Consider the following 25,306-nt stretch of genomic DNA (forward strand, 5'->3'; position numbering starts at 1 on the left):
ATTCCATAAATCTGAAACATGTCCTGGGCAGCAGCAGGGCTTCCACAGACCACAAGAATTGCAGGAATTAACCCCTTTTGTTTACAGCCCTTAAAAAAGGATCCAGGGGTGGAAAGGGAGAAGGCAGCAGCCCCACCACCCAGAAACACCAACCATGCACATTTGGAAACGTTTTGCACCTTCTAAATACAAAAGGAGATTCTCCTTTTTGTGTTTAAGTTGTCCTCATTAGGAGGAGCTGATTAAACAAGTTATCTGGAGAGCCCAGTCCTGTAAACACCAGGCTGTGTGCTGGAGCAGAGGCTTCCTCCTCCCAGGGGGTTGTTTTCCTTTCCTGGGATTGCTCATCCACCAGGGCAAGCAGGTCAGGCAGGAGAGCTCCAGTTCTCTGAGGCCAGAGAGACTTTTTCACAGATCCTGACCAAGGCCAGGTCCTTTCACCATATGAATGTTGGATATTGGATCACTGCAGTGCTGTTTGTGTCCTTTTCCCTTCCCTTTCTCTTTGTTTTCCCCCTTCAGAATTACTCCTAAATCCCTAAATCCAGCAGAGAATCCTAACTCTCAATTCTTTCACAGAAGGAGCAGCCCAAATAAACATAATGTGGGAGAAGAGCCACCTCTCCCCCCAGACAGGGAACTCTGGGGTTCCCAAGCTCCAGCCTCTCTTCTGGGCAGATGTTGCCACATCTGGGCACACTGAGAACACACCACAGCCTGAGTGTTCTGCTGTTTTAACTGGAGTTTAGGCTCTGCAGCTCCCACATGTGCCATCCAGATCATAAATACCTCAGGCAGAGGCAGCTCTGAGGGCAAATATCCAACATTTCTGCTCCACAGCTTCCACGTGGCTCCAAAATCTCAGCACTGCCCCTCTGCTGTTTTACTTGGAGATTATTCCCTTTCATCCCAAAACTTCCCTCTTGACTTCTGCATTCACTTCAGATACAAACCTCATCTAAATGTTGGTATTCTCAGGCCTCACCAAGTTTATTTTATGGTGCTGTCTCTCCCCCTGCACATAAATATACACATCCATATGTTTTTATACAAACACACACATGTATGGATTTAATTATGGTAAACAAAGGACAGCTGGATCCTCTGCAAACCAATCCAATGTGCCTGAGAAACACTTGGAACCTGAAAAAGCAAAGGCACTTACCTCTGAGAAGAACGTGACTGATGTCATTTGTGTGAAACCACAAATATTTATTTTTAATGAAAAAATACTTAAAGTGTGCCACAGTGTCCATATATTCATTTGAATAGTAGTACAAAGATATGTATTTCTGAGAAAAAGTCTTAACACTGTAGAAAATAAATGTGGTTCTTAAATTATGTCAAAAGAAACCAGTAAAAAAGTAATGTTTTATACACTGGAATAAAATGAAACGATTAGAGAGAATAATAAATTATAATTACAGTATTTCAAATATTTGCCTCATGCTTTTTTTTTTTTTTCCTCTTCAGCATTAGTTTCTAAATGTGTCATGTAGGATAGGCCCTCAGAAGCCAGCAGTCAGGATGGGCTTCCAATGTGGGGATAATTGGATGTGGAGCTGAACCAAGTCCTGGAAAAATGACACAGGGTACATAAAACATCAGCACATGGCAGGTTTAGGTTTGTACTGAACATGTATTTTTGTTTTGTTAATGGAAATCAAATTAGGTTTGGTTTGTTGTTTTTTTTTTTTTTTTTTCAAATCCACTAATTTTTTTTTAATAGTTTAATGAACTAAACAGCAATTATGGTCATTAACAAGGATGTCACCCAAGCACAACTGCCCATGGGATGCTACAATGCTGTCTTGGCTCTTTGTACAGTCCACATTGACAGGAATTTGGAATCCTTTCAGGTCTAATTCAGCACTGCAAAACGTTGAAAACTATAAAGTGCTTTGAAATACAAACAACCTCTTCTCTTTAGAAATAGGAAACCCCCCCAAGCATGCACTAAAACCTGAAACCTCCATGCCCACAGGTCCTGCAGCTCTGCAGTCAAACATCCACTTTGTGCCATTGCTTTTGAAAGTTTCCTCTCCTTCCCCCAGCCAAAAATTCACAGAGTGTCTAAGTTGGATTTGTCAGTCTCTTCTTGGTCTTGTTTGTACATGAAGGTGAGGAGGAAGAGGGCAATATCCAGAGATGACCAGTAAGCAGTGTGGGATGTGACTGCAGACCAGTATCTGCTCTCCACGAGACCTTCCCTGAGCTCAAAGTCGATCCTGTGCTCCAGTTCCACTGGAAAATCAACAAGGAGAGGAACAAGAGGGGGGTCAGAGCTGCAAAAACACCAGAGAGCTTCTGGTTCTGTCATACAAACAAATCTCACAATCTGTGTTTACAACTACACCAACACTTAATAATATAGAAATACACCTTGTGAATTCAGCACAAACCTAAGAGTGGTGCTGTGCTCAGTTTAAAAAAACAAAAAGCAAAAAGAAAAACCTGCTCCTAGAGGTCTTTCCCAACGTGAATGATTCTGTGATTCTCAGCTTGAGAAAAGACAGGTTGTTTTTTTCAAGCAGCTGTTTTCCTTATTGTAACTCTATAAATATATTTATTTATACTTGTAATGATAACTACAGAGAAATATCCAGCAAATGCTGAGGCCCCACTAGGAAACTTTCTGAAGTTTGGATTTCTGAAGAATGGATTTCTTGCATTTTTATTGTCTATACAAGGAGACTACACCCAATACTACAAACCCTTCCTGCAAAGTTGTCCCTCCACAGCTCTGCCTTTTAATATCCTGATTATTCCAAGAATATTTCAGCAGTTAGCCTTTTATTCCAATGGCTGCTTTGATTAATGCCACATCCAAAGCAATTACCACTGCATTTTAACTGGGCCAATGTTAACCTATTGCTGAGGCACTTCAGAAAATGTCCATGAGGAGCAAGAAAATAAAAAGGACAAAAAAAAACCCTAAAAGCCTGCTGAGCTACAAAAGCCAAAGGCCCAGACTGAGTGAGAAATGAAGGCAGTTTGAAGAAATTTCAATTCTTGGCTCAGAAAGGAGGAGAGCAGAGAGGGAGCATCACCCATCCTGCTTCCCCAGCAGCACAGCAGCCAGGAACACCAGCAGACAGCCAGGGCCACTTCCAAGAAGGAGAGTTTATCCAAAAAACCCCAGTGGCTGTGCAGGAAGGCCACTGTGAGAGGCTGTTTGGGCAGCAGCCAAAGCCCAGCAGAGCCCTCTGAGCCCAGCCCTTGGTGGGATTGCATCACTGAGTCCCAGCCCTGCTGGCCCCTGGAGCAGGGAGGGGATTCCAGCAGGAGGGATGTGGGATCCATGCAGGAAACTCTCAGTGTGCCAACCCCCCCAAAAGATGTTCCCTGTCCTGCTTCTCTACTTCCCTCATGTCTAACCCAAGGTTTCCTGCCTCAACACTGACTCAGGTTATCTGTTGCAATTACTATCTACAGACAGCAATCCATCATGTGAATGCTGTCACAGGGCACTTGTGATTCCTTCATTGCAAAAAAACCCCAAAATCCCCTGTGTCCTGCAGCAGGGCTAAGGGGCAGCTCAGAAATAAATCCAAGGATGAATTTCCTGACAGGAAGTACCTATGCTTTTCAAAAAAACCCAGCTGCTAAAATTGCACTTTCTGCTCTGAGCAGTTCAGATCAGGACAAGGGCAGCTTCTGTTTCCAATCATACATGTCCTAAACCCAGAGTGTTTCCAGAATGGGAAATGTATGGGGGAACTGGGAGTTTAGGTGGAAAAAAAGGGTTTAAACTGTCAGCAGGGTTAGATTGGACACTGAGAAGGAATTCCTGGCTGGGAGGGTGGGGAGGGACTGGGATGGAATTCCCAGAGCAGCTGTGGCTGCCCCTGGATCCCTGGAAGTGTCCAAGGCCAGGCTGGAGCAGCCTGGGACAGTGGGAGGTGTCCCTGCCATGGCAGGGATGGGATGGGATGGGATGGGATGGGATGGGATGGGATGGGATGGGATGGGATGGGATGGGATGGGATGGGATGGGATGGGCTTTAAGGTCCCTTCCAATCCAACCCAGGAACAGATTCACAGAATCCCAGAATGGTTTGGATTGGAAGAGACTTTAAAAATCATCTAATTCCACCCCTACCATGGGCACAAACACCTTCCACTACCCCAGGCTGCTCCAAGCTGGCCCTGCTATTCACCATTTATTATTTATAGCAAACAACAGCAAATCCTTTCATGTGCAGTTCTGGCATTTCCAGCCCCCCACCCCACTCGTGTTTCCCTTTACTCACCTGTGGGTTCAAGGATCCCCGAGCTGCTGTGTGGCAAAGGTGGGGTCCCAACAGTGGTGGCCTTCTTGTCATCCCCCTCAGGTCCATCTTTTCCTGCCTCCATGGTCTGGGGGGTGGCACTGGACCTGCCAAACCTGGAGAAGAGCATCCCACCGAGGCCCTTCCCAATGCTGGCAGCTCCTGCAGCCAGCACAGAGGGGAAAATAAAACAGCAAGGATGCATCAATCAAACTGAAAATTAAAGTCACTGCAAATAAAGTCACTGCAGAACAAATTAATTAGAGCTGAGGGATGGGAAACACTCCTGGTGCTTTCCAGGGGTGGGAATATCTGACTGGAGTGGGCTCTGTTTATCCCCCAGCTCATCTCATGTACAAAACTCTATTTTGGAAGCTGTTGTTAAGGAGCAAAAAGAAAAAAAAAAGGCATGAAATACATCTTCACAGAGAAATCTGGTACTCTGAAGGATATGTTGTGAGTCCTCTCTCATAAATTCTAAGATAAAAATGCTTTCTAACAATATTGGTGCCTTCTGCACTTAAAAAATCATATTAGCATATTTAAGACATTTCTTTTATTAAGGGTTCACTGCCCTAACAGACCTTTAAAAATGTTACATCACCCTTTAAAAGGACTATTTTGGTTGCTCAGGAAGAGGAATATAAAAGTTAAGAGTAGTTTTGTTGTGTTTTATCCCGACTCTGCTGCCACCTCATGGACAAGACATTAAAGTTACTACAGAAACCCCCAAAAAGTCACTCTGCTCTGAAATACCACATATTTCTACTTGAGGACAAACTGCTTTTATATTCTTATTTGATTGGGAAGACTCCTGGCACTAAGATTCTCCCAAATCCCACACAGAGTGCTAAAGAAAAGCCTTGAGTCAACAAAAACTGCAAGTGCATGATCAAGTATAAGCTCCAGTGAAGGGAATTTAAGCTCACTTAAACCAGGGCTTATTTTGACTCAGAAAGCCAGAAAGGAGCAGACTTTATATTAAACCAGCCTGAATTTCCTATTGTAGAATCATGAGTTAAAGGTAGGTGTAATGGGTTATAAGGTGTGATTTTTCTGCTATTTGCCAATACCAGAAAATGGAATCAGAAGACAAGCTTTAAGTGATTTTTTTTTTTCCATGAAGCAGAGTGGAAACTGTTAAATCACTGGGATGTTACTTCAACAAGGCAGACAAAAATAAGGCAGCAATTGCATGAACTGCATCATCTGCCCCAAACTTTGACTCCAATGCACATAAACTGATTTTTTATTTAAAAGTAAATGTCAGCTGGGATTAAACCAAGCCACACACCTACAGAACTCTTTGAAACCACCCTCTGCCAGTGAGGATTTTGGGGCTGGTCATTTCCAACCTCAGCCACTCTCTGATTCTGTGCAAGGGACAGGAATCATGGAATGGTTTGGGTTGGAAAGGATCTTAAAGCTCATCCAGTTTCAATTCCCTGCCAAGGGCAGGGACACCTTCCACTGTCCCAGGTTGTTCCAAGCTGTGTCCAACCTGGCCTTGGACACTGGCAGGGATCCAGGGGCAGCCACAGCTGCTCTGGAAAACCTCAGGGCTCCCCACCCTCACATTGAAGAATTCCCAATTCCCACTATCCCATCCATCCCTGCCCTCTGGCAGTGAAGCCATTCCCTGTGTCCTGTCCCTCCATCCCTTGTCCCCAGTCCCTCTCCAGCTCCCCTGGATCCCTTCAGGCCCTGGCAGGGGCTCTGAGCTCTCCCTGGATTTTCTCCTCTCCAGGTGACACCCCCAGCTCTCCCAGCCTGGCTCCAGAGCTGCGTTTCCTTAGGGCTGTACCCCAACCCCAGGGAGGAGCAAAACTCCCCAGGGATCCCCTATTTACAGTCTGGGGACATTACCCAAAATGCTGGATATCCCAGCCTGGGGACAGAGGGGACATTACCCAAAATGGTGCATCTCTCATCCCCACCCCAAATCCTACCCAGGATGCTGGATCTCCCCTGCCCACCCCAGGGACATTACCCAGGATGCTGGATCTCCCCTGCCCACCCCAGGGACATTACCCAGGATGCTGGATCTCCCCTCCCCACCCCAGGGACATTACCCAGGATGCTGGATCTCCCCTCCATACCCCAGGGACATTACCCAGGATGCTGGATCTCCCCTCCCCACCCCAGGGACATTACCCAGGATGCTGGATCTCCCCTCCATACCCCAGGGACATTACCCAGGATGCTGGATCTCCCCTCCATACCCCAGGGACATTACCCAGGATGCTGGATCTCCCCTCCATACCCCAGGGACATTACCCAGGATGCTGGATCTCCCCTCCATACCCCAAGGACATTACCCAGGATGCTGGATCTCCCCTCCCCACCCCAGGGACATTACCCAGGATGCTGGATCTCCCCTGCCCACCCCAGGGACATTACCCAGGATGCTGGATCTCCCCTCCCCACCCCAGGGACATTACCCAGGATGCTGGATCTCCCCTCCCCACCCAAGGACATTACCCAGGATGCTGGATCTCCCCTCCATACCCCAGGGACATTACCCAGGATGCTGGATCTCCCCTGCCCACCACAAGGACATTACCCAGGATGCTGGATCTCCCCTCCCCACCCCAAGGACATTACCCAGGATGCTGGATCTCCCCTCCATACCCCAAGGACATTACCCAGGATGCTGGATCTCCCCTCCCCACCCCAGGGACATTACCCAGGATGCTGGATCTTCCCTCCCCACCCAAGGACATTACCCAGGATGCTGGATCTCCCCTCCATACCCCAAGGACATTACCCAGGATGCTGGATCTCCCCTCCATACCCCAAGGACATTACCCAGGATGCTGGATCTCCCCTCCCCACCCCAGGGACATTACCCAGGATGCTGGATCTCCCCTCCCCACCCCAGGGACATTACCCAGGATGCTGGATCTTCCCTCCCCACCCCAGGGACATTACCCAGGATGCTGGATCTCCCCTCCCCACCCCAGGGACATTACCCAGGATGCTGGATCTCCCCTCCCCACCCCAGGGACATTACCCAGGATGCTGGATCTCCCCTCCATACCCCAGGGACATTACCCAGGATGCTGGCTTTGCCAATGTTGGTGATGGACTCTCCATAGTGGCGCCGTACCAGCACAGGGGAGGTGGTGGGGCTGGGTGCAGCTGAGCTGCTGTCAGGCTCAGGGGCTGAGGTAGCTTCTTTGCTGGGGTTCAGGAAACTTGGCTTCATGTGCTCATAAGGGAGGGGGTTGGCTGTGTTGTACCAGTGGATCTGCACGGGTGAGATGTTGCTGTAGTGTTTCAGGATTAAGGGTTCTAATCTGTAGGCCTGGAACAGGGGGAGTTTGGGGTGAAGATCAGTATTAGGAGTCTACACTGGGAAAAAAAAATCACTTTCCCTTCCCATCCTGAGCCCTCTCCAACCTCAAATGCAGAATATTTGTCCTAAGCAAAGCCTAGAAGGTTTAACATAACCTTTAACAGGGGTGTTATGATCTGATTCACTTTTAGTGAATAAATAAATAAATATTCACTTTTATCAGCTGTACAGCTGCTTGTGAGCTTTTTTTGCACATCTCTGCAACACCTGGATTATAAATGTTGTTACCAACACACAGATGGTTCTACTTAGAGAACAAACTTCATGTCAAGTTAAGCTGATTCTAACACAATAAAGAGGAATTGGCTGTGTAAACCTTTTGTCTGATGGCTCTTTGTTGATCCCTGTGCAAACCATGAGTTATGTTTATTTTAAAAATATTTTTCCTATTGATTGTTTATTTCTCTTTGTCCACTTAGATGTAGAAAAGCATCCTGCACTTCTTTAGTTTAGAACTAAGTGAAGTTACTATTTGCAGAGTGGAGCCAATTGTCCCTGAAAATCCAGGAAAATTCTGAACATGACCATGTTTGGATTGAAATCTGAATATACTCAAATTCAGCTACTTCAAATAGCAAAGTATCCCCAAATTGCTGTTCTACATGAAATTCCAAATCAAACTTGCATCAGAGAAGTTTCCAAGGGGATGCAGATCAAAGGTTCAGAATCTGATTTGGTAACAGCCAACACTGGTTGTTGTGGAATAAGGAAAAGGCAAAGCTACACCAATAATCCTCTCCCAAATTCCACCAACAAACTTTTACTTTTAGGATCCTTATGGAAATAAAACTCCAGTCTGTGCTTTTCTATATTATCTTATAAACTACTTGTGAAGCCTTTTTAACATCTTTGGATGTTTTAATGGAAGCTGGAAAGTCAAACACAAAATCCTTGTCTGAAGAAGAAATAGTTATTTAGAAAAAAAAAAAAATCAGAATAATCCCAAATCTTATGCTTATTACTATGAAAAGAGAAGCAAAATACATGTTATTTACAGCAATGATTTGCAGGAAATTTAATTCTACAAACCCCAAGCTATTGTATAATAAACATTTCCATCCTCTGCTGGAACACACTGGTGTTGACTCACACACTGAAGGTCCCACACTAGCCCAGAGCTCAGAAGCAGGCCAGGTAAAAGCTTGAGGCTGCAGAGCCAGACTCACCACGGGGTCTGTGGGGTGGAAGATGTTCAGTAACCTGTTGCAGATGGTTCTGGGCAGGATGTGGTCCTGGCTGCCACTGCTGCCAGGGCGGATCCCCCGCAGCGCCAGGAACACTGCCAGGGGGGATCCCATGCAGAAGAAATTCTCAACCTGGGGAGAGATTTCATCCATGGTAAATAAAGATGGGAATGGTGCTTCCCAACATGGCTGGGTTTGGTTTCTCTCTCTACCTGATTTTAACAGGGGGACTCAAAGTCTTGGTGGGTTCAAACACTATGAAATCAATAAATTAAACTGCCCTTGGCTGCATGTTGGGGTGCTAAAACCAAAAATCAAGTTGGGTATTTGAAATCAGAGAGGTCCATCAGCACTGGAGAGGATGGAGCAAGAAGAGTTTGGGAGACACTCAAGAAATGAGTCTGATTTCTCCTGATTTTCCTGTCAGACCTTCTCATTCTTATCCTACCAAGCTCTCCATGATTTTCCTGCTGCTCACAGCTGGTGCTAAGTGATCAGAATGGTGTTTGTCACCAGTGCCACCATGCCCCAGGACAGGCACAGCCCACTGAGACACTCTGATGTCACCCAAGGCTGCTGTGGCCTTGCTCTCAAACCTGCCTCCAACACCAGCTGAGCAAATCTGAGCTGCCACAGCTGAGAAATCACTGAACCTGCATTCTGGGGTCATTACAACCAACCTGAGGTCAGGATTCAACACTGACCCCCCCACTAGCAACCCTCAGACATCACCTCCCAAAACCATCAAATGGAAAACTCGCTGGAAAAAGACATTTCCCTAAGTCAAAATCACCTTTCAACCTTTATTTTCTTACTTGGAAATTTAATTTTACCATCATCAGATGCTCAGCCAGCAAGAGAAATTGCTGACTTCTTGCTAAATGTAAGATCCTTGGAATGCCATGTGCCTTCCCTGTCTGTCAGCACATGGAATGAGGAATAATGGATCTTTTCATCTCTTGGATTCCAGTGCTGCACAGAACATTCCTCCTCCTCTGCCTTGGCACTGGTACCACACCTCTTCCTTCCAAAAGAAGTCCCAACTTGATGGAAAAATAAAAAACTGGACTTTCAGCATGGTTATTGCATGGTGTGTCATTAAAATTGTCACTTGGTGCAAAGCTCCTTTCCTTTCCTCAGCCCAAGTTTTGGCAGCTTGGACAAAAAGCTTTTTCATCTTCAAACACAACAGAAAGAGACATTCCCAGTGCAATCCTTTAAAAATTGAATAAGAACCACTAACCCTATCTGATATTCCCAGTCAAGCATCTGAAAGGCAGAATTATGTTTCTTTTTCTGCTTTAGGGAGGAATCAGACAGTGCCTGCCAGCTTGCCCTTAGCACAGGACACTCAAAAGAAACTGGGAAAAGCCTCAAAAGGGAACTGGTTTCAGTGGTTCCATGGCTTTTGTCCCACTGCTGTCCCATCATTTCTATGGATAAAGTGCTGCAGTTCCATCCCTGTAGGGATTTAATGTGGATGTGGCACTTGGGACATGGTTTAGTGGTGGACAGGTCTCTTCCAACCTTAATTCTGTGACTCTAAACCCCAAATCCTTTAATTAATCCTTTAATGTCAGTGCTGTTGCAAGGTGGCTGAAAAACAGGATGCTGTATTATAAAACCTACTGGGAATAGAAGATCAAAATCTTTCTAGAAAATATTTATAAATTTTGGTGTTTCTCCTGGAATCAGGAATGGGGCATTTTTCTGTAAATGTTCAACAACACAGGAGACATGTTTGCAAAATGACCTTTGAGAGCAGCACTCCTCTCCTGGTTATGATTCATAAACACAAGACTTAATGAATTTATTTGTATTTTAAGCAGAAGCTGAGCCAAGTAGTCATCCATTCAACTTAGCACTGCAGTATTTTCATAATTAAGTGAAAAAAAAAATAAAAAAGCTGAGTGAGTCAACAGAAGTGAGGCAGCAGAGCCACTCTGTGCTGGGCACACAGGAAGGGGAGGCAGAGCTGGACCTTCCTGCAGAGTTTCTGCAGCCTTGGCTGAGTGGGAGGTGCTGAGGAACCCTGAGGTCTTTTGGGCAAGGACACTGCAAGGCCAGATTTAAATGGATTTCCATGTCAGTGCTAAGGAGCAACTGAGGTACATCCTCTCCTCTTCCCTACCATGACTGAAAATCATCCTGCAATAAAAAGTTTCCTATTTTCACACACCAGGGGCATGAAGGGGTTGGTGTCACACCATTCCCCTGTTCTTCTGCCCCTCATCCTTCAGCTCCTCTCCCAAGGCTCATGGGGAGAGGGCTGTGATTCTAAATCTTTAATTTACAATGAGGTTTTGGCTCTGCTTTTAACCCCCACAGCTCCTGTTGGTCTAGTAGGAAATAATTCCATGATCCCATCTGAGGAGAAGCAGAGGAAGAGAGACAAAGATCCCTCCCACTCAAGGTCCCATTCTGGTGGTTTGCTCAATATTTTATTAGAGTACAACACACCCCATTATCTTCATGTTTTGTGGGATTTTTCCTCCCCATGGAGTCAATAATTTCATTTTCTCTAATATTAAACATGAACCAAGCAAGCTGATCTATTTCTTTGTGCATTTGTCTTGCCCAAAGCAACCTTTGTGCTGGCTCAACATCAAGCTCAACTCTCCTTCATGTGGCACCAGTGACTCTGTCCCACCCTGAGAACCCAAATTTTATTTTTTTCCAGTCCATGGAAGAGCTGCCATGAAGAGCCAAGGGATGGGTGGTTGGTTTCTGAGCAAGGCTGTTCTCTTTCAACAAACCAGTCACCCTCAGTGAGCTGGACTGGCTGCTGCTGAGAAATTCTATTTCAGACACTGCTGAAATATTCCCTTGCCATCATTTCCATGGAAAGCTTCTCCCTCTGGAGCTCTGTCTCAAGCCATGGGACCAACCAGTGTGAGGCTTCACAGAAAGAAAACATCTCCCTGTCAGCAAGGGCAAGAAAAAGGATGAACTGCAGTGGAAATGTCACCTGAAGATTACAGATCTATCCCATCTATTGAGGTAGATAAAGTTTATCTACTTAAGTCTTTATCTAAAATTTCTTTCTACTTTTCTCCTCTCCATTTAAAAATCAATTGTCCAAAACCCCTTCAGTTTAAACTGAGTGAAGAATAATCTTTCCCAGAGCTGGGGGAGGACCAGCCTGACTCCAGCTTCCTTGATGGAAGAGATAATAGCCTGACACATGCTTTCAAGTGCTGATGAGAAGGAGAAGAATGTGACAACATGAATTATGGCTGGTTTCCTCTTTTTTTACAGCTCAACATTGACCTTGGCTTTCAGGAGCCCTTCTGAACTCATAAGGAAAGAAAAATGGCAAGTTAAGAAACAATAATCCATTTAATTCTCATCTATCATGTCACATTTTTATGGTTTAATACTTCAGGATGGAGTTGAGCAAGATGGAGTTGGGCAGAAAGTTGTTGCACATCCCACCCAGGAGCTGGAAATGCCTTTTCCCAAAGATAAGGAATTCTAGCAATTTGCACAGCTGATTAGCAAGCAGCCTGCTTCATGAGATTGAAAGTGTGCTAGCTGTCAGAGCAGAATAATTTGGAAGGAAAATCCACTCCTGGAGGAAATTCAATCAGATTTGCTCAGAGATGTGACATGCTAGAAGGAGTCCCCAAGGAAGATGGATTATTCAATGGAGTAGAAGTGAAACTGTTTAAAATATGTGATTGATGTCATCTGCCAAATGGTTTTTACCTTCCCACAGAACTGTGTGTATAATGTAACAAGTAGCTTTATGTATTAAATGCATTTACAATCTATATATTTACATATAATTTCATGTAAACAAATATAACAGAATCCCAAAATGGTTTGGGTTGGAAGGGACCTTAAAGCTCAGCCCATTCCAACCCCCTGCCATGGGCAGGGACACCTCCCACTAGACCAGGCTGCTCAGAATTTATTACAAATACAGAATTGCAATAAATAACAATTATCTATGAATACATCAACATTTTTACATATAGTACACACACTTCATCCAACATCTAAATTTTTCTGCCAAAATCACGTCTAGGGACATGGGAAAAAAATAAAAGTAAGCAGAATGATTCACACTGCAGGTGTGAAAAATTCAGTAGAAACCTCTTAAACATACATACCTTAAATTTTAAGACAGGTGGCTTTGATATGGTGGATGCCTTTAACTCATGTAACCTCTCTTCTATCTCTTTCAACCTAGAAAATAGAGATCTTTCTGAGATCCAATAAAAAATGCAGCTTTAACCTCTCTGATCCAACCAGGCATTCCTGTGGGGTCCAACAGTTTTGTCTGCTGGGAAGAGAGAGTGATGGAGTCAGTATTTCCTGCAGCATTAAGAATCAATGTCTGTCAAATCCTGTTTCTCTGGCCACAGAAGGAATCAATCAAGACAGGACAATCCCCCTGTTCACCACCCCCAGCATCTGCCCACCCTCCTTCCTCAGGAGCAGCTGACTCACCTCCTGTTTCCTTGGTGATTTTGCAGCCAAATCACCTGCTTGATTTTGTTTTAAACCCCCCAAACAACAACAAAGCCACAAGAAATGGTCTGGGCACTATGGAGCTCTGCATGGAGATGGAATTTCTGAAGGATGGCGTCCCACCCTTTCAACTCCCATGAAAAAAGGTTGTTCTGCTTTTCTAGTTGGCCTGAATTAAAAAAGCAGCTACAATACAAAGCACACATGTGGAGGGGTAAAGCTGTTCCCAGTCCCAGTAAACTCCAGGGGTTACAGGATGGCAGCAGTCTATTCTCCATCATTTCACACTGAATTGCTCACAGAAGGGACAGCCACTCTTTCTGTGCAGAAGTGCCACTGTCAAATGACACTTGGGATTTCTGAGGAAGCACTTCAGAGGATGCCTAAGGAGCTGGAGCAGAGTGTGAAAATGGCCATTTCTCCCTGATTATATGTTTGTGACATGCCTGAAGGGTCATCTTATCACTGCAACACTTCATTAGGTTTCTAAACTTCCCTTTTCTCAGAAATCCTGCATTTAGTCCAGCCCTGCAGCTGACACAGACATCCTGCACCCATCCCTAGTGAGACACAGCCTGATTCCCACCTCAGCAGGGCTGCTGCTATATTCATGCTTCCCAATTCACCAATACCCAGATTGATTTCAGGAAGGAACCAAAAACTTGTGATTCATCATCTGTCATGTCCCACTTGAGCAACTGAAGTTGCTGATTTTAGATTCCCTAATGGGTGTCTCACAGCACCACAACATCCCCAACCCTGGGAGTGTCCAAGGCCAGGTTGGATGAGACTTGGCAGCAACCTGGGATAGTGGAAGGTGTCCCTGCCCATGGCAGGGGGTTGGAACTGGCTGATCTTGAATTCCTTCCAACCCAAACCATTCCATGGCTCTGTGTGGATACAGAGCTCCCTGTGCCCTTCCAGTGCTGTGTTCAGCATCCACCAGCCAGCCCCAGCAGCAGAACAGCGGCCACCAAAGATAACAGCCCTGGTGGGCTCTGGGAACACCCAGAGGGTGTTACCAGGGATGTGTTTATCTCCTCTGACCCTGCCAGAGGGGCATTACCGTTGTTTGGTTATGTACAGCTCCTCCAGCAGTCGCCGCTCCTCGTAGCTCATCCAGCTCTCCTCCAGCTCCTCCTCCTCCTTCTGCAGCAGCTGCTCGTAGAGCCTGACTGGATTCCAGCCAGTCATGATGTCATAGGTGATGACACAGCCCAGGGAGTGGGACACGATGGAGACCTTCCCTCCCTTCTCCTCGAACTCGGGGTTGCGGGAGCAGAAGAGCGAGTAGAGCCGGTTCAGCTCCTGCTGCAGCCCCTTCACCAGCTGGGCAGGAGGGAGGAGAGCACAGAGGCTTTAGTACTGTCCTGGGTTACAAAGGAAAGATGTGCCCAAAATTGTGTATTCCATCACCATCTGTTAAACCAGGAGGGGCAGTGATTCTTTGTGGGAGATATCTTCTGTTAATGGGCCAGCTGTTAAAAACCAGCTGGGGCAGTGATCTTCATCTTTCCCCATCCTCCCTCCAGGAGACATCTCCTGTTAATGGCCACTGAGTCCCAGTGCATGACTGATAAAATTCCATCATCCCACTGGGAGATGCTCCAGCCAGGGGGAGGAGCCAAGCCTTTCCTACCCAGATAAAAACTGAGATTTGGAAAACCAGAGCTGCCCTTACCCACTGGATTCCAGAGGACAAAACTACCAGACCTTTCTATAGGATCACTGCTTCAACTTCATCTGGACTGCTGCCACCACCTGAACTAGAGAGGTGTCAGGTTCTATTCCGACTCTGTCAGTGGTTTTTATTTTCTACTATTGCATGTATTTTATTTTTCTCTTTTTTTCCTATTAAATTGTATTTCTGACTTGGAGTCTCTCACTGGTTTTCCTAGCAAAACCATTACAAGCATCAACATCTTGCTGCTCCAGTTGATGTTCAGGAACATTCCCACCCCACACTGACCCATTCCTGTTAAATCAGGCTGGGAAGAAGAGCTCGATCCCATGGCCAGCAGCAGCTGCCTGGTGATGATCCAGAGGTTCAACCCTCCCCTCCAGAGCCACACAGGACACGTGGTGACCCTAAAAACAGCTGCACTGCACAGCCCAAGGCATCAAATTGAAATAAACACCTCAATAAATGGCAGCTGGGCTTGAAGTACTGAACAGCACCCTCTGAGGTGAGCAACACCTGGTTTCACTGGCACAACACTGACTGTTGGCACAATTTTTGGTATTTATTTCCCTTCTTGCTGGATTCTCTTCCATTTTCTGCAGCATTGCATTGAGCAGTCCTCTTGTATCAAGAGGTTCAGCTCCTTTTTTAATTTAAGGAGGATGGAAGGAGCCTGAACCACACATGACCTGGAATCAACTCACATCTCTGCTACAACCTCAGCATCACCCCACTAACAGCTCATACCCCTTCCCCTTTGTCACTGGGACTGGGAAGAGAGAAATCCCCTAAAATGGATGTCCTCAGACACTGCAGTGAGAGCCTGGATGGGTTCTGGGAAAATATCCTCAAATTGCTTTTGAGTGTCAGTAAAGCAGGTTTGAACTCATCAATTTTCATCCTCCTCCCCCCTGCTCTCCTTCCCTTCCTACACCTGCACCTGCTGGAAATGATTCCCAAGGAATCACAATGAAATTGTGCTGCTAAAAAATAAAAATCCTCATCTCAGGGAAGAGGATGATATAGGAGGAAAGAAGGCAAAAAAGGGACAGAGTCAGAATTTGAACATTTGATATAAACACTCCTTTAAAAAACAGTTTTCTGGTTATAGGTTTCCAGGAGGGATTTTTGGGGAAAAACAGGGGTTCAACATAGTTCTTGACACAGACTAATCCTATAGTACCACAGCAATAAATAAATAAATGTTGGTCCTGTGTTCATGCAGTCTCTGAGAAGCTTACCTGCTCCAAACCCTACACTGTAGGATAAAATGTACAGCTTCCCAAAAGTATTTTAGAGAGAAACACTGGAAACCATGAAATTTGGGAACTGGCCAATGCCAGAAAAAAAAAAAAAAAACAGGAAAAAAGAAAAAAGCAGCAGCTTTGCCTGTGAATCCCAGCATGGAAACTGAGCAATGCTTCCAGGCTGTGGCAGGGAGGAGGACAAACAAGACAGTGCAAATTATTCCCTTGTTAGCAACAGGAAATTAAAGCCATGGAACATATAATTTCAACATGATTTTTCAAGAGCCTGAGTCATTACTGAATATAAATATGAATGGCACCAGAAGTGCCAGTGTTTGATACACATTTTACTGAGTGAAAATCCACACAGCAAACCCTCTGCCTGAAGCACTGTGAAATCATTAGCAGAGCCTTGCAGCAGAAAGGAGTATCAGAACATCCATTTTCAAGTATTTCTGACTGTGATGCTGCCTCTTCTTCCATTTGGGTCTACACAGAAAGTTTGTGGGCACAAACTTTCACATATGAACAGAGGTTTCAGCAAGAGCTGAAAATGTCAAATCAGGATGAGCTGTGGCTGGCTGGTATTTTTTCCATTTAAAAAGGTTTGGATTAAAATCCAGAACAATATAGCAAGAACCAATTGAAATCAAAGTGTTTGGGGATTCCTGCCAGGAAGGGGTAAATAATCTTCTGGCATCATGGCATTTCCATTATAAAGATCTGATCTTGCAATCTGAGGGCTTAAACAGAATATTCTTGGGAAATCCTGGTTGGACACTGAATCCAGCCTTGTTTTTAATCCTCCTCCTCCTTAAAAACCTGCTTTTCTTGGGAAGTCAGGCACAAACATGGACATAACAAAGAAATGGTTCATGGATTTCCAAATAGGTGCACACTTGGAATTTTGCAGACCAGAGTCCAACCAAATGATCTGATGGGGATCATTCCTAAACTCCAAATCCCTGAGGTAATTGTGGAGTGGAAGGTCTGCTATGGGAAAGGCTCCAGATTTCCAGGCACTGTGAATGGGCTGGTTTGCTGCTCTGCCAAAACCAGGAGCCCTCCACCTGCAGGGAGCTCTTAATGCAGGTTGGTGTCCTGCCAACAGCCCTGTGCCAGTCCTAAGATTGGAAACTGAACCTTTGTGGTGCAGAGTAAGGATAAAAAAAAAAGGAGAAAAACAAAAGGAACCAAAAAGAAAATGAATATTCATTCAAAGTCCCAGCTAAAACCTGTTTGATTAAGCAGTATATGAAATAAAGGTAATATTTATTGGATGATGTTTTTCCCTTCCAATCCAAGCCATTCTATGATTTAATCCTGATTTGCTTCCTTGTCTCCATAAAACATTCCAACTTGTGAAAGAAAAGTTTGGTTTGAACAGGGTTTTAGTCCAGTAAATGCAAAATGAACTGCTTTCAACTCTTTTGTAGTTACAGCTTGGTATTTCCTAACAATCCATATAAAAATACTTTGTGGCTTTGCATTGCCTAAAATCAGTGAATTTTTTCATTGGATTTAAACATGAAAAATATGACTGCCTATCAAATTTTCTCTCCTAAATGGCATCACTACAATAAAATTTTTAAGAGCTGATCTTTTTATGCACAGCTTGTCTTTCTACTCCCTCTAAAGGGTTTTAATTCAAAATAACAGAATAACAACTCAGCCTCCCAAACCCAGGACACGCAAGTGGCTGCTCCATGTCTGCATCCCATGGTTGGGTTACAGGTGGTGGGTTCCTCATCCTGAGCTTGCTGACAGCTCCTCCTGCTCTCTCTGCACCTCCATCCAAGGAATCCCTGCTGAAATCAGCCCTTTTCCCACTGGTGCTCCTGCCAGCCCCAAACCTCAGCACCTGCTGCTCCATGGGATCCTGCTGGCTCTGCCTGAAAACAGGAGAGCAGGAATCACCCCCAAAAAAATCCCAGGAATGGTGGGAATAGTGGAATGCAGTATGACCACCCACTTCTCTCTTTCCAACCCCCCTCTTCCATCCTCCCTCCCAGTTCCCAGCTCATTCTGGGGACACTGGGAGCTGTTTCTCCATCCCAGCTCTACACAGAGCTTTCCTTACAAAAAGCCCTGAGATTCCTTGAGTTTCTGCCCAGCCCATTTTAAGGGTTTCTGCCCATCTCCTAAAGCTTCTCCCACACACTAAACAAAAGAATAAATGAGGCAGCAGTGGACTGAGTTGATGTTTTTCCCTGTCAGCTGCTCTGCTCCATCACCCCCAGCTCTTCCAGAGGGAGCAGGGGAATGCAGCACCTTTACCTGCCTGTTTCTGAGCAAACCAAACACTGCAACAAAAGGAACAATTCCTATTTCTTCCAGAAAAGCTGTAACAAATCCCACCCTCCCAGCTGGCCCTCCTACCTCACTTAGCTTGAGGACACTGAAATATTTCAAAGAAAGGGCCTGGAGTGACAGGACAAGAGGGAATGGCTTCCCATTGATAGAGGAGAATATAGATGGGATATTTGGGAAGGAATTCCTGGCTTTGAGGGTGGGGAGTGCCCAGAGAAGCTGTGGCTGCCCCTGGATCCCTGCAAGTGTTCAAGGCCAGGCTGGACAGGGCTTGGAACAGCCTGGGACAGTGGAAGGTGTCCCTGCCATGGCAGGGGATTGGAATGAGATGGGCTTTAAAATCCCTTCCAACCCAAACCATTCTGGGATTATTATCTCCCTTTATCAGCTGAAGTTTTGCCAATAAATCCTCCTTGCAGGAAACTCAAGCCTGCAGGATCAAGTTGCTCAGAAGGCAGCAGCTCATATTCAGACTAACTGAGGTTAAAAGCTCTCTGCCCTTCAGAAACCAAATTAAAGGCAGAGTAAGGAATGATCTTTCTGCACATTCATGCAAAGCTGGCTTGAGGGTCATGCAATTCCAGGGGGAAGCCAAAAACCAGAGTGCTGACCAAGGAGCAGGAGGCTGGACTTGATGAGGCCAAAAATGCCCTTTGCTTTCCCAGCTATGTGACTTCCAAGAAGTCAAAAAATAACAGCCTATGCCATCCATTCAGGAATCCTGGTGGCACAGGCCTGGGTTTTGTAAAGCCAAGATGGGGAGCCTGAGTCAGGTGACACATCCCTGTCACCCCAGGCTGAAGGACACTGATAAAAAGGGCAGCAGAATCATGTCTTTTATCACTCCTGGGTGTTGGGCAAGCCTGAACTGCTGGATCAGGATGGAACAAGGAACTGGGGAAGGAGTGAGACATCCAGAGCTGCTGCCCCTTTGTGCAGAGCATTAACAGCATCCTGTGCCAGGCTGGAAAAATCCAAATCTCTGAATTCTAGCACCAGCACCCCAAACATCTGCTCAACCTCTAAATCCCAGCACCAGCATCCCAAACTGCTGTCCAATCTCTAAATTCCAGCACCAGCATCCCAAACAGCTCTTCAACCCCTAAATTCCAGCACCAGCATCCCAAATAACTGCTCAACCTTTAAATTCCAGCACCAGATTCCCAATCAGCTGTTCAACCCCTAAATTCCAGCACCAGCACCCCAAACAGCTGTTGACCCTCCTCTGAGGAAAAGCAGCCTTGAAGACACCAGCAAAAATAAGCATGGATAGCATGTTCCTGGCAAAGCAGAAGGAATTTGGGATCTGTGGATGGACCCACACCAAGGAGATCCAGAACTACATCCCCTGATCCATTTTGTGGGCAGTTCACTGTGGTTGAAGAGGCTTTTCAGTGCACAGTGTAGAAAATGACATTTTCCTCCCAATATCCAGGAAATGAGGTTTTTTTTTTTTCCAAGAAAACAAGGAGCAGAAACCCCTGCTGGCACCTGAGCACAGCAGTAACACTGAGCTTGAGTGCTGCTCCTTTCTCTGTGCTGTCTCCACAGGATCCTCACCATCTTCCCACATGAACAGTGTGAAGCCCATGAAAAATAAAACAGAGAGACAGGTACCTCAGGAAAGGGAGAGCAGGACATCTGAACTCTGCAGCCTGTTCCTGCAGTGGGAGAGGAATGGGAAGGAGATCTGAGGAATGGTGAGCTCTGCAGGCAGCTCTCTCCAAATGTCAAGAGAACTTCAGGAGAAAGTGCAAATCAGAAATTCAGCCAGCAGGCACCAGGCAGTGTGAGCAGCAGGAGGGGGGAGAGGGTCCTTGAAAGCCAAGGGAGGAGCAGCAGCTCAAGGTGGATTGTGAAGGGCTGGCAAAGGGAGGATGAGGAGTTTTGGCTCCACCTGGCCCAGGAGAAGGTGCCAGCAGAGCTGGTGAGGCTGCTGAGCCCCCAGGAGACAGGAGCTGTCACATCCCCTGATGGAATCACTGAGGGGTGCCAGAGCAGTGTCACAACAACAGATGAGAGGCCAGAGTGAGCTGAGGCTGTGGGAACAGAAGGGATGATACAGAAAAAGGATCTCTGGATCTGCCTGAGTCTCCCCTCTGGCTGCAGAAAAGCTGAGTCTAACCATTTCTAACAAGTCACTGGGCTCAAGATGAAGTTTAGGTCCAGGCACAGCCACAAACCAATCACTTCATCAAGCTGAGAATACATTCAAGGGCAATCAAATTAATTAAACCAGCCATGGTTTAATTAAGCAGCTCCTTCACTATTAGGTTCAACAGGATATGCAAAACCAGTCCTGAAACAGTCTCAGCTTAAAATTTCCTGCTTCCCATCTTGTTTTCCAACACACCTGAACCAGGTGCCTTTACTGCTGAAAGGAGTATTTCCATTGCTGAACAAGGGGGATGAGAGCTCTGGTAAAAGATAATACTTGTCCCAAATTTCAAGAGGTTAGTCATTAATTCTCCTTTTAAAGAGGTGTATAAGGGCAAACCATGAAGCCATTCCAAGGTCAGGACTCTGAGCAACTTGTTCTAGTGGGAAATGTCCCCACCCATGGCAGGGATTGGAATGAGATTGTCCTTAATGTCCCTTCCAACATAAACTATTCCATAATTCTAGAGTGGGCAGTGAAGTTTCTCCACTTGTACAGTGTAATATTTGCACTACATCCTTAGAAATCTTGGAATGATGGAAGTAAATTATATCTCTCCTGCACTAAAGGCATTTTCTGCCAAGACATTTATAAATAATTTACAGAATTACAATTAGCCTGCAAGTAAGTACAGGGAAGATCAGTTAAAAAAAAAGGCACTTAACAGTATAAGGAAGGTGACAACTCTGAATTTACTATGCAACAATGAGTCTTTTGGATCTCTGCTGCAACCATTTATTATTAAAGAAATATGAAGCTACAGTGACACAGATGTGAAACAAAGTCACCCACTGAGGAGACTAAAACCCAAGATTACATTACCACAGATGGACCAGCAAGGTCAGGGGCAGAATGGGAAATGATTGTTCATTTAGAAAGAGGCCTGTGTGCATCAGGATACCAATTTATTGCTTTTTCTTCCATCTGGGTAACATTTAAGGAGGGATTTGGCACAGAGGAGGATACAGCACAGCTCTCTCCCACAAAAACATCCCAGCTGAACCTGCTGGCTGCAGACTGACACCAGCCTAGGATGTTCAGGGGGCTGTGCTGAATTATTAATGAATGCCTGTCTGGGATCACATCACATGCCACAAGTCAGAGGCACCTTTGGATATTCTCCTGCCTCACTGGAGAGGAAACAATAGCTGAAATCAGAGAGGGGCTCACCCAGCACACTCTGGGAGGGCTCAAATGAGCAATCCAGAGCCCTGGAGAGCTCTGTGCTCTGCTGAGACACCAACAGGACAAAGCTCCTTCCCCTGGCAGGAGAGAGGGGAATTCTGCCACTGCCAACCCCTCAATGAGCTGCACAAAGAGTGCTCAGGGCTTTAAAGAAGGTGTGATAATTCTGTGTTGTGGGGAAAATCCTTGTAAAAGGGGAAAGGAAATTCCTATCCAAGCATGGTGCCCTGGGTGCTCATGGCCCAAAATGCACCCCTGGCATGGAGGGGAGCAGGGAGAGGGGCAGGATTCTGTCCTGGACACAGGAGAGCCCTCCTGGAATGCTCTGCCAGCTCTGGGGCTCCCAGCAGCAGAAGGAGATGCTGAGAGAGCCCAGAGAGGCCATGGAGCTGCTCCCAGGGCTGGAGCCAGGCTGGGAGAGGAGAAGGATCCAGGGAGAGCTCAGAGCCCCTTGCAGAGCCTGAAGGGATCCAGGAGAGCTGGAGAGGGACTGGGGACAAGGGATGGAGGGACAGGACACAGGGAATGGCTTCACTGCCAGAGGGCAGGGATGGATGGGATAGTGGGAATTGGGAATTCCTGGCTGGGCTGGAATCCCCAGAGCAGCTGTGGCTGCCCCTGGATCCCTGGAAGTGTCCAAGGCCAGGGTTTGGAGCAGCCTGGGACAGTGGGAGGTGTCCCTGCCATGGCTGGGATGGGATGGGATGGGATGGGATGGGATGGGATGGGATGGGATGGGATGGGATGGGATGGGATGGGATGGGATGGGATGGGGTGGGATGGGGTGGGATGGGATGGGATGGGATGGGATGGGATGGGATGGGATGGGATGGGATGGGATAGGATGGGTTTTTCAGATCCCTTCCAACCCACACCAAGCTGGACTCTGTGGCTGCTCAGAGCCTTCAGCCTCACTCCTCTCCAGGCTGAGCTCACCACATTCCTTAATTCATTTCCCAGGGGCAAAGGCAAATTTAATAACCTCCTTTTGAGATCCTCTGAGGATTTCTGGGTGGAAAGTACTGGAAGTGCCTGCAGTACACAAAGAACTGTGCTGAGGTGATCAAGCAGTGAGCAGGAACACTAAATCTGAGCAGTGTGTGACCATGTGAATCCTCAAAGACAGGGCTCATTTCTGAGCTGGAAGGAGCAAAGTGCCACAAGAAAAACACACTGAAAGTGGGAAAACCATCCAGAAGAATGCTCCATTTGAGTGTTAAACTCTGCAAAGTTAACTCACAGAAAATAAAATAGGATAAGGAAAACTAAGCTGTGTGTATTGTTGCAAACACTGCAAGGAAATTAATTTGATTTGATGAAAAACAAGTTAGCATTTTGTAATCACATCTAAGCAATGCTCCTAAGTCAGTTCTCACACCCAGGGGATGGTGATAAACCTGTAAAACTGCAGTTCTACTGAGCAATGAATTAAATTTTCACACACTGCTGGCCAGCACACCTCAGCTTTACGCACTAACCCATTTCCCATAAGATGTCCACAGTCATGCCAAGCCTCTAATGCAGCTTAAAAATATCTGTTTTCAAGCTGCCAGAGACATTTCCATCACTTGCCACAAAAGTTTATGTTGGCTTCAGGCACACAACAGACAAAGAAACCTGAGAGACAGTGGAGAGCCCTGACCAATGAATTCTGCATTGCTGGGCAGGAAGAGAGGGACAGATTTTAGCTTGAAACTTGTGTTGCCAGGCTAAAGGATGTAAACACATCTACTTTGACTGAAAGGCAGCACCAAATACCCAGGTAAGATCTGAAAGTCTCACCTTGCCCCAGTTTAACCATGCTCAAGGTACCAAGGCTGGAAAAGGATTAATACTACACCATACATAGCAGAAAAAAGCTACAATTCCTACAGAAATTAATCCTAAAACTGCCCCACAGGGCTTTTCCACTCAGTGTGATACACAAGGGTTCCTACTGGGGTGAAGCACTGTCCATATTTTATGGGCTACTTCATTTATTCAGGTTATTATCATTTATTCAAGGCTTATCATTATTTACAGGCCACTATAATTTATGATCATATTCCTGTTTTCTCCTCTGATAACTGAGGTCACTCAACAGCTACACAGAAGGGTCAAGGTAGGATGGGAGCATCCAGGATATAAACAGCCCCCTGATAAATTGGGGATCATTTTGGTTTCCCTGCAAGGCAAGGGCACACAGATGCATTCAGACTGGCTCGTGCTGCCATCCCATCTGTCTTCAGAAACAGAAAAATGAAGTGACAAATGTCCATGAATTTTGTCAGAGGTAAAAAGAACCTCAGCTCTATGGACCCTCATTGGTTTAAATATACAGAAATTCAGATCAGCATTAAATCCCCTCCCATTCTCAGCTGTTGATACAGAACCATTTCAGACATTTCTGCTCTAAATAAATGACATGAGTTGTACTTTTTGCTGTCTGTCTTCCCCTCCCAGTGCTAGAACTGATTCCTGTGGCTGACTGTGACTCACCTACAAAGCATTAACACCCTTTATTAAGGTTTTCCTTAGAAGGGAGCTTTCCTGACATTCCCAAATCCAGCTTTTTTCAGCCTCTGTGCCCTGCTGTGGTGAAATGGAGATGGAATGTGTTTTGCACTGACCTCATCCCTGTACAGGGGGCTGGTGTAGTACATGATGTCCATGGCACTGCTGTTCAGCATGTCCCGCAGACCCCGCACCTTGTCGGGGGTGATGGAGTCCACAGTGTCTGCACAGAACCAAAACAGACCTGAATTACACCCAGCACAGTGATCAAACAGAACCATGGAGTGCTTTGGGCTGGAAGGGACCTTAAAGATCATCTTGTTCCACTCCCACTATCCCAGCCTGGCCTTGGGCACTTCCAGGGATGGAAATGTTCAAACAAACCAAACAAAAATCCAAGCAGAGAACACAGATGAAAGCTCTGGGGAGAATTCTGCAGCTGCTGGAGGAGCAAAAGAACCCAGTGCTGTACCTCCATCCAGGGTCAGCTTTGATCTCCACTCCACTGGGAGGAATTCCACGTGCGTTGCAAGATTGGAAAAATACTTTTCTTCCACTTTCCTTGCAGTATCTCGCATCCTACAAAGAAAAAAATTCGTGTTTTCCTGTAAAGACTACTCTTGGCACAACACACTTCCTGAATTACTGCTTTTCCATCCCTACTAAAACATGTAATTCCCTCAATTTCAAGTTTTTATTATAAAATACTTGAACTCTCATATAATGAAAAAATTCTCTGCATTGCATGCTGAAAAGTCTGAATGTATCACAGTATGGGTTTAACATAATCCACCTAAATTAAATTAAAGGTATCTGTTAATTCTGGTGGGTTTGGGGCTGAATGTGAAAGGTAAGGATTAGAAAATTAGAAAAGAATTAGAAAATAGAAAATAAAGAATTTCACCCCTGCTTTGAAATCTAGAATCCACTGATATCAAGCATT

At 45.7% G+C, this 25,306-nt stretch overlaps 1 protein-coding gene across 1 annotated transcript; it reads right to left on the reverse strand.

The window, feature by feature from the left end:
- Positions 1 to 1,191: 1,191 nt before the first annotated feature.
- LOC130266483 (phospholipase DDHD1-like) lies at positions 1,192 to 24,958 on the reverse strand. The gene is made up of 8 exons (XM_056515752.1): positions 24,836 to 24,958; positions 24,480 to 24,586; positions 14,356 to 14,618; positions 12,929 to 13,004; positions 8,796 to 8,945; positions 7,326 to 7,578; positions 4,254 to 4,433; positions 1,192 to 2,244 (listed from the first exon to the last, which is right to left on the reverse strand). The coding sequence occupies exons 1-8, from the start codon at positions 24,939 to 24,941 to the stop codon at positions 2,063 to 2,065; spliced, it is 1,317 nt and encodes a 438-aa protein (XP_056371727.1). The 5' UTR covers positions 24,942 to 24,958; the 3' UTR covers positions 1,192 to 2,062.
- Between the last annotated feature and the right edge of the window lie 348 nt (positions 24,959 to 25,306).

The sequence above is a fragment of the Oenanthe melanoleuca genome, unplaced genomic scaffold (genome assembly GCF_029582105.1).
Source record: "Oenanthe melanoleuca isolate GR-GAL-2019-014 unplaced genomic scaffold, OMel1.0 S058, whole genome shotgun sequence".
NCBI lineage: Eukaryota > Metazoa > Chordata > Aves > Passeriformes > Muscicapidae > Oenanthe > Oenanthe melanoleuca.